This window comes from Ranitomeya variabilis, chromosome 7 (genome assembly GCF_051348905.1).
Source record: "Ranitomeya variabilis isolate aRanVar5 chromosome 7, aRanVar5.hap1, whole genome shotgun sequence".
NCBI lineage: Eukaryota > Metazoa > Chordata > Amphibia > Anura > Dendrobatidae > Ranitomeya > Ranitomeya variabilis.
This window is the reverse complement of record NC_135238.1, coordinates 243,953,609-243,963,433: the sequence shown is the minus strand read 5'-3', so window position 1 is coordinate 243,963,433 and position 9,825 is coordinate 243,953,609. Positions and strand designations below refer to the sequence as shown.

The window sequence follows — 9,825 nt, the reverse complement described above, 5'->3', positions numbered from 1 at the left end:
GATGAGTCTCGATTTCTGCTGCGACATTCGGATGGTAGGGTCAGAATTTGGCGTAAACAACATGAAATCTTTGGGATGTGGTGGAACGGGAGATTCGCATCAGGGATGTGCAGCCGACAAATCTGCGGCAACTGTGTGATGCCATCATGTCAATATGGACCAAAATCTCTGAGGAATGCTTCCAGCACCTTGTTGAATCTATGCCACGAAGAATTGAGGCAGTTCTGAAGGCAAAAGGGGTCCAACCCGTTACTAGCATGGTGTACCTAATAAAGTGGCCAGTGAGTGTAGATTGGGGTGCCGGGAGCGGGATGATGGAAGTAAGGCTGTCCGATAACTTGCCGACTGATGCTTTTTGGGGACTGACTTGGGGAGAATGGTTGAACACTGTGTCCCTGACTCACCTCCCCAATAGAATGCTGATGGTAGCGACGGGAAATTGCATGTGTTACCTGACACTGCTTCCCCGGGTAATGATGTATTGGATAATGATTTTTCAGAAAATGCCGAGAGTAATATTGATGATGCTAATGATGAACATAGGCATGTTTTACCTGATAACCATTTGTTTCCTAGGAATGAGGTGTTCACAGGTGCCAGAGGCTCAGCCCCATCACTCCGCAGGGTGGGATGGCTGAGGAACCCTTAACAGGAGCAAGCGATGGTGCTCAGGGAAATGGGGAGATGCATGGAAACCGTGAGGAAGGTGATGCCGCGCAACTGACCAGTGCCGCAGAGGAAGGTAACTGGCCCATAAGTAGCACTGCTCCTAGAATGTTGGGGGTGGATGGGGAGGTAGCACCCATAGCAGCGCCGGCTGATGGGTCTGTGGAAATCCCCAGGGAGACAGCCTACATAGCTGCAGTCACCGCAGAGTGCCCGGAACACAGATAACGTTCTGCCTTCTGGACCCTCCTCAGTCACAGGCGTGACTGAATCAGAGATGGACCCAGAGCAGGTCCCAGAGGGTTCCCGTGGGGAAGGGACCCTAACGTCACTTCTGGCTGCCCCTAGCCAGGAGTTCCAGGCTGCTCTGCACTCAGATGTGAGCCTGGAGAATTTGAGACGCCTTGCCGAGACGCCCACCTCCGTGACAGATAGGGAGAGGGTGTTCTGGGAACGAGGGAGGTTGTGCCGGGAGATAGTAACCGGAAAATCCCAAAAGGAGTTGTTGAGGGAAAGACAGCTGGTCGTTCTGCAGTAATTCCGGAGTGAGTTGTTACGGTTTGCCCATGAGATGTGTCAAACTACTGCCGCTCCTGTATCACCTGTCAAAGAGTGGGTAAGGTGGGGCCTGCTCTTAAGGCTTCCTTGATCCCTTTGCCCGTGATAGAGGAGCCTTTCCAGAGGATCGTTGGGGGTGATTTAACGGTCAAAGAGCGCGTTGGCCTCACCTGTAGTTCTCGTGTCCAAGAAGGATCGAACCACCCGGTTTTGCTTGGACTACAGGGGGCTTAATGCCATCACAGCCTCTGACGCGCACCCAATGCAGCACATCGAGGAGCTGCTTGAGAAGTTAGCTGGCGCAAAATACCTGACCATAATGGATCTGAGTCGAGGATACTGGCAGATTCCCCTGAGCCCCGAGGCGCAGATGTCCACCTTTATCACACCCTTTGGACTGTATGAGTCCACGGTCATGCCCTTCGGCATGAAGAATGCCCCTGCCACTTTCCAGCGGATGGTCACTTGGATGACATTGCCATATTCAGTTCCTCCTGGGGTGAACACCTGCAGGATCTTGAGGAGGTACTCAGGCGAATTCACTGAGCCGGTCTGACCATCAAGCCAGGAAAGTGCCAGATGGGCAGGAGTGAGGTCTACTACCTGGGGCACTTGGTAGGCGGGCGCTCTATGAAGCTGAAGCCTAGCAATGCAGATGGGTTGTCCTGCCGCCAGGGTGAACCTGCTGAGGTGCGCATGAAGAAGTATCGAGAGGTTCTGCCTCCATAGCACAGTCCAAAAGGAGGAGGTGTCACGATAATGTGAATATGCCATGTTTGAGTCTGCTTAACTTTACAAAACACATGCTGCGGGCTATTCCGACTCCCCCCTTCTCTTCCCCCCTTCTCTCAATCTGCCTGCTTGTGTGTCGAAAAGAATGTTTATTGCCCCCTGCAAATAGCAGTCTCCAGGAAGGCTGATCATTTCATCCCTCCTCACATCTAGTACCAGCTAAAACTGGTATAACACCCTTCCACATGGCAGGGATTTCTTTGTTCTATTATACTGATATATTGGGCCACTGATTTGGGCTAGAAAAATAAGGTGTACATATTACGAATGTCCATCGGTAGATCTGTCAATCACTGTAAGCGCTAGCAGCTAAACGCAACGAGTGCAAAGTGCGGATTTCTCCTAAACAGAGTGGAATAGCTAGCCCGAGTTTAGACTCATTAGAAAGCTAATTTCAATATAAGATGAGTGATGTGTGGCCGTTATTCTGCTAGGTTCTCAAGCACATTTAGGAGTATTATAAGTTTTCGTACCAATATGTGCACCTTGGCAGATAGGGGAGGGTGCAGGTAAACCAGCCCCTTTAGTGATGTCACAAGCCTATAGGTATAAGTTACTGCCAGTCAGCCCAGCCTTCAATTTTGCCTGAGAAGCTGTTGCACCAGGACCCTCTGATGAATTGGGATGTCTGGCTCCTCCCACCAGCATGGTTGGCCTGGAATGATCTAAGCAGAATGTGAGTGTTTATCTTCTTTAATCCTTTTTATGTAATTGCTTTGTACATACTTTGTCTCATATTGTAAAATCTTTTTATACCTTCTGTAAACACTGCCTACCTTTTGGAGTAAACTATAAAATTACTAGTCGTCTCTCTATGCTCTATAATGAATTTTTCACGTGCCTGAAGTTAATTGCTCTACTAATTTGGGTTGGCTTCGGACCCCTCTAGTGAGAAATCGGAGCTGGTGGCAGCAAAGTGTGTTCTGGGCTAGGCAGGTGAGCTGGCAGCGACGGACAGGTTTTATAAGCTATTGTCTGGCTACGACCTGAGCATTTGTAATTCCCTCGCTGCAGCATGCCTGCTAACCAGTCCACAGTGAAGAGGCCCATCCGGTGACTAATTATCCTAGGTGTAGTTCCCTGACTGACCTGAGGGTGAGGGGGCGCCGGAGAGCTGCAAGTTCCGAAGCGGAACTGGAAAGTGGGATATTCATAAATCCCTGCAGGTCGTGACATATTGTAGCAGCAGTGGGATAACTAAAATAAGCCCCTGCGGTAAATTGATAGGTCAATAGCCTGGTTTGTGTTTTCATCACATTGAAGCAGTGGTGGGATAACTAAGATAAGCCCCCTGCACATGTGATAGCCGTGTGCTGGCTTTTCGTGACACCCCCTACCTGTGAGGAGCGGCACAGCGCCCCATACCTGTGAGGAGTGGCACAGCGCCCCATACCTGTGAGGAGCGGCAGAGTGCCCCCTACCTGTGAAGAGCAGCAGAGCGCCCCCTACCTGTGAGGAGCAGCAGAGCGCCCCCTACCTGCGAGGAGCAGCAGAGCGCCCCCTACCTGCGAGGAGCAGCAGAGCGCCCCCTACCTGCGAGGAGCAGCAGAGCGCCCCCTACCTGCGAGGAGCAGCAGAGCGCCCCCTACCTGCGAGGAGCAGCAGAGCGACCCCTACCTGCGAGGAGCAGCAGAGCGCCCCCTACCTGTGAGAAGCAGCAGAGCGCCCCCTACCTGCGAGGAGCAGCAGAGCGCCCCCTACCTGCGAGGAGCAGCAGAGCGCCCCCTACCTGCGAGGAGCAGCAGAGCGCCCCCTACCTGTGAGAAGCAGCAGAGCGCCCCATACCTGTGAGGAGCAAAAGAGCGCCTCTGACCTGTGAGGAGCGGCACAGCGCCCCCTCCCTGTGAGGAGCGGCACAGCACTCCCTACCTGTGAGGAGCAGCAGAGCGCCCCTGATCTGTGAGTGGAAGAGCGCCCCCGACCTGTGAGGAGCAGCAGAGTGCCCCTGACCTGTAAGGAGTGGAAAAGCACTCCCGACATGTGAGGAACAGCAGAGTACCCACTACCTGTGAGGAGCAGGACAGCACCCCCTATCTGTGAGGAGCTGCAGAGTGCCCCCTACCTGCGAGGAGCAGCAGAGCGCCCCCTACCTGCGAGGAGCAGCAGAGCGCCCCATACCTGTGAGGAGCAGCAGAGCGCCCCATACCTGTGAGGAGCAGCAGAGCGCCCCCTACCTGTGAGAAGCAGCAGAGCGCCCCATACCTGTGAGGAGTGGCACAGTGCTCCATACCTGTGAGAAGCAGCAGAGCGCCCCCTACCTGTTAGGAGCAGCAGAGCGCCCCATACCTGTGAGAAGCGGCAGAGCGCCCCATACCTGTGAGGAGCGGCACAGTGCTCCATACCTGTGAGAAGCAGCAGAGCGCCCCCTACCTGTTAGGAGCAGCAGAGCGCCCCATACCTGTGAGGAGCAGCAGAGCGCCCCATACCTGTGAGGAGCAGCAGACCGCCCCCTACCTGTGAGCAGCAGACCGCCCCCTGTGAGCAGCAGAGCGCCCCCTACCTGTGAGGAGCAGCAGCGCGCCCCCTACCTGTGAGGAGCAGAGCGCCCCCTACCTGTGAGGAGCAGCAGCGCGCCCCCTACCTGTGAGGAGCAGAGCGCCCCCTACCTGTGAGGAGCAGCAGACCGCCCCCTACCTATGAGGAGCAGCAGAGCGCCCCCCACCTGTGAGAAGTGGCACAGTGCCCCCAACCTGTGGGGCTGATACTTTGTGTCTGCAGCGCATTGGCATATAATCCGCTCCATGTTACCCTCCATACACAGGGCGGCTGCATATGGTCTTCGGGGTCTGGAGCTGCACATTATTTCACTCAGCTGATCAAAGATAAAAATGATTGGGATGTAAACCCCCATAACACTGATAGCACCCACCCTCCCCGTGACCCCAAATTGCTCTGCGAGTGTCCTGTGCAGTGGTCTTGGTGAATCGGTAATTTTGGCACATTCCACAGATGATGGATCGGGGGCGCACATTCTAGGAAAGAAATGTTTATTATAATCTCACTATGGGGGGATAATAATGGATCGTGTACGGAGCGGCGATGTCATGGTGGCCAGCACCCGAGGTGGTCCAGGAACCATACACAATATCTCCGGGCTGCGACATATGATCGGTGATCCTGCGGTTCTCGGGCATCTGATCAGCGGTGACCCCGATCTGTGGCCCTTCTTACACAGATAAAAGAATCTCAGAACAAATCCTGAGTTAACCCTCGCATCATCCATCAGCCCCCTCCCCCGACACCTCCGCCGACATGGTGGGATAGTAACATTCTTTACATTTATCTGCAGAGCCCCCAGCGTCCGCAGTCAGTCTGATTGGGGTCTCACAGCCTTTTTTCATGGGTTTGCAGCTCCGAGCGCTGATCCAGGGGGGATCCTGCTGGCTCCACTCCTAGGGTCTCCGCACAGATGGATTGGGTCAGTCTTCGGTGCAAGTTGTCAATCACGTGATGGCGGCCTTCGGCCTTCGGCCGTCAGATGAGGCTAGTCATTGGGGTGGAGCTCTTCCTGGCCTCTCGCTGGCTGCTCCGGCTGAGCTGCACCACCTGCGTCAGGACGCTGCCGCTATTACTCACCGACGAGTGCTTGTTCTGCCGCAACCAGAAGTGTTTCCTCAGGTGATATCTGCGCCATTTCCTCTGGATCTCAAACTGCACCTGGAGAAACAGAACCAGAACTCGGGTCAAAAGCTGCGACATATTGAAACGTGTTGTGACATAATAGGACAGCGTGGATACACAGTGATGGGGCAATACACCATGATGGGGGCGATACACCCCGATGGTGGCATTACACTGTGATGGGGGAAATATCCGGGATCGATACACCATGACGGGGGTGATACCCGGGGGCGGGGGCGATACACAGTGATGGGGCAATACACCGTGACGGGGGTGATACATCAGTAAGTGATACATGGTGACTGTCAGAAATCCCACCACGCTGCCACCAGTATGTCACGAATCCCACTGGGATCCCACCAATCTGTCACGGGTCACGGGGAGGATACCTTTATCATCCCCACAAATCACTCCAATTTGTCACGAACCGGGGTTGTTTGGTTGCCCCTGGATCCTTCTGAAGGGGATTTATATCCCACTTCCGGTTTGGAACTTGCAGCTCTCTAGCGCCCCCTTACACTCAGGTCAGTCAGGGTACTGCACCTAGGGTAATTAGTCGCCAGAAAGGCTACCTGCTATGTACTGGCTATTGGGCATGCTGCAGCGAGGGCGATATAACTACTCCCACACAGGCGGGAACAATAATTATCAACGCCGCTGGTCGCTGCAAGACGTCCAATTGCACAGGACAAAGTATGCTGCCACCAGCTCCGATTCTCTTAATTGTTAACGGATCCGTAGCCAACCCAAATCAGTAGCCTAATTCACCTCAGAGGATGCGACAGTTCATAATAGAGCACGGAGCGACAAGCTAGTAATTATATATTTTCCATACAGAGAAGAAAGCAGCATCACTTCCGTTTGAGTGACGATCAAACCTTAGTCCTTTATTTCCAATACATATTCATGGACAAGGTAGTGCGAGCAAGGTAAGTGCAAGTAAAAGGACGATGGCCGTTTCGCGTTAAACACGCTTCCACGGGTCCAAATATCATATCTGGACCCGTGAAAACGTGTTTAACGCGAAGCGGCCGTCGTCCTTTTACTTGCACTGACCTTGCTCGCACTACCTTGTCCATGAATATGTATTGGAAATAAAGGATTAAGGTTTGATCGTCACTCAAACGGAAGTGTTGCTGCTTTCTTCTCTATATGGATTGTTTTACATGTTTTCTTCTGGCAAACACCCTCCAATGGTGACTTCACTCCCATAACGTGCCAATGATTCAGAGTGTACCCCCTTCTTACCAGTAAGTAATTTACTAAAGTACAAATCTCAGTGCAATTCATTTTTTCTTCTTTTTGGAATTATATATTTTACTCCAAAAAAAGTAGGCAGTGTTTACAAAGTATATAAGACATTATAATCATATGAGGCAAATCATATGTACAATATAATTACAAATAAAATGAGATTAAAATTGAAAAGAACACTTACAGGTCATTATATCATTGCATCATCATGGCTGTCCATGTGCTGGGGGGAAGAGCGAACATATACCCAGATGCATTGCACCCCTCTGTATAGCAGCTAGACCCCGGACAAAAGACACTCAAAACTCCTGATTCACACAGTTATTCCTAACCTAAAATCAAAGCCCTCCCCCTGTGGTGACCTCACTTAGAGGCTGAAACCCCCCCTTTACTTAGCATTATGAAAACTATTTTTATGCCTAGCTCGCTATATGAGTCTCGTATACGAAATACACGATGATCAGAACGTGCCCTATATCATGGGGATTCTTTTAAGTGTAAACACAAAGTAATTACCTGAACTGCTTACGGAGGAACCCACACTTTGCATTTGTTGTGTTTAGCTGCTAGCGGTTTCAGTGAGTGATACATCTATCGATGGACATCCGGAATATATAATTCTTAAATCTCTAGCCCGGATCGATGCCCCTGTATATCACTTTAATAGAATAATAAAAGCTCATGGTTTCTATATACTAGTTTCAACCAGTACCAGTTGGGAGGGGGAATGAGTAGGGTAGGAAGACTTGTCTGCTGCAGCTACAAGCCATAAAACTTCTTCAGTGATTCTACTGAGGGTTGCTAGCACACTGGGCTCACATTACACTATATAGCATGGGGGGAGGGAGGGGTGGCTTAGAATTCCAGCCTTGTTAACAGGCAGAGAAAAGAAGGGGAGGTTGAATCTTCAGCGGGTGTCTGTGCCATGGTGCCTTCTAGAACTAAACTCACATTATGGCATTTTTACATTACCGTGACACCTCCCTCTTTTGGACCGCGCTACAGAGCCAGAACCTCACGGTACTCCTCCATGCGCACCTCAACAGGTTTGCGCCGGCGGGACAACCCATCTGCATTGCCATGCTCCCTACCTGTTTTGTGTTTGACTGTTAAGTCATACTGCTGGAGGGCAAGGCTCCAGCGTAGCAACCTTACGTTGGTTCCACACATGGCTTGCAGCCAGCGCAGAGGGTTGTGGTCCATCACCAGTGAAGGAGCAACCGTACAGATAGGGCTCCAAACATTACAGGGCCCAGACTATGGCCAGGCACTCCTTCTCGATGGTGGAATAGGCCCTCGGCAGAAGCTTCCGGCTAAGATACAAAATCAGGGAGCTCCTGGTTACCAGAGTCGATCTGGCTGAGCACAGCACCGAGGCCAAACTCGCTAACGTTGGTCTGCACCAGGAACGGTTGACTGCTATCGACTACTTGTAACACGGGAGAGTTGCACAGGGTTGTTTTCAAAGCCTGGAAGGCCCCCTCTCAGCAATCGGTCCAGTCGACTATTTGAGGTAGCTTCTTCCTGGTGAGGTCCGTCAAGGGTTTTGCCAGGCTACTATAGTTCTGTACGAAACACCTATAGTACCCTGCAGTGCCCTGGAAGAACATCACCTGTTTCTTGGTTCTGAGGGTGGGCCAGGACGCGATTACGTCCACTTTCCCAGGCTCTGGCTTTATGGACTTCCCACCTACCCGATGCCCCAAGTAGTGGACTTCTCTCTTGCCCATCTGACACTTTCCCGGCTTGATGGTCAGACCGGTTTGGTGAATTCGCCTGAGCACCTCAAGATGCTGCGGGTGTCCATCCCAGGAGGGACTGAAGATGGCAATGTCATCCAAGTATGCCCCTGCGTACGTCTCCAGTCCCTGAAGCAGGTGGTTGACCATCCGCTGGAAAGTGGCAGGGGCATTTTTCATGCCGAAGGACATGATCGTGAACTCGTACAGTCCGAAGGGTGTGATAAAGGCAGACTTCTCCTGTGCCTCGGGGCTCAGGGGAATCTGCCAGTATCTTCAACTCAGATCCATTATGGTCAGGTATTTTGCACCAGCTAACCGCTCAAGCAGCTCCTCGATGCGCGGCATTGGGTGTGTCAGAGGATGTGATGGCGTTGAGCCCCCTGTAGTCCACACAGACCCGGATGGTCCGATCCTTCTTTGGCACGAGAACTACAGGTGAGGCCCATGCGCTATTTGACCGTTGAATCATCCCCAGCTGTAACATCTCATTGATCTCCTGGCGCATAACCTGCTGCACCTCATCAGAGATCCGATAGGGTGTTCGCCGTAGTGGGGCATGATTGCCGGTGTCCACCTCGTGGACCGCTAACTCAGTCCTTCCAGGTCGGTTGGAGAACACGGCCCGGAAGGGTTCCAGCGTGGTCCGCAACTGTGACCGCTGGGGTTCGGTTAATAAGGCGCTTACCTCCACGTCCTCGATGGACCCACCGGCCTTGGCTTGGGCCAGCATGTCCAGGAGGGGCTCTTCCTCCCCGTTTTCGGGCAGGCTGCAGACCGGTAGGATGTAGGCTTCAAGTTCATGATGAGCCTTCATCATGTTGACGTGAAAGGCCTTCCGCCTACCCCGAGTGTGGTCAAGCGTGACCACGTAAGTGACTGGGTTGAGCTGTTGGTGGACGACATACGGGCCTTCCCAGGCTGCCTGAAGCTTATCTTTTGGTATGGGGACCAGCACCAACACCTTTTGACCCACCTGGTAGGTCCGCTCCTGGGCGTTCTGGTCGTACCAGTGCTTCTGATCAGCCTGAGCCTGCGTCATGTTGTCATGCACCAACTGCATCAAGGTCTGCATTTTGTCACGGAAGCGCATGACATACTACACTATGGACACTTTAGAAGGGTTCGGATCCTCTTCCCAGGATTCCCTTACCAACCCAAGGTGTCCTTGGACTCGCCGGCCGTACAGGAGCTC

The 9,825-nt window shown here is 52.5% G+C and overlaps 1 protein-coding gene across 2 annotated transcripts in view; it reads right to left on the bottom strand.

Moving 5' to 3' along the window:
* Positions 1–4,986: 4,986 nt before the first annotated feature.
* SCTR (secretin receptor) overlaps positions 4,987–9,825 on the bottom strand; it is a 231,348-nt gene continuing 226,509 nt past the window's right edge. For both annotated transcript variants that reach the window (XM_077273411.1, XM_077273410.1), the window contains one exon: positions 4,987–5,673. In XM_077273411.1, coding sequence (XP_077129526.1) covers positions 5,491–5,673 — 183 coding nt within the window. In that variant the 3' untranslated portion in view covers positions 4,987–5,490. The remainder of the gene's footprint in view (positions 5,674–9,825) is intronic.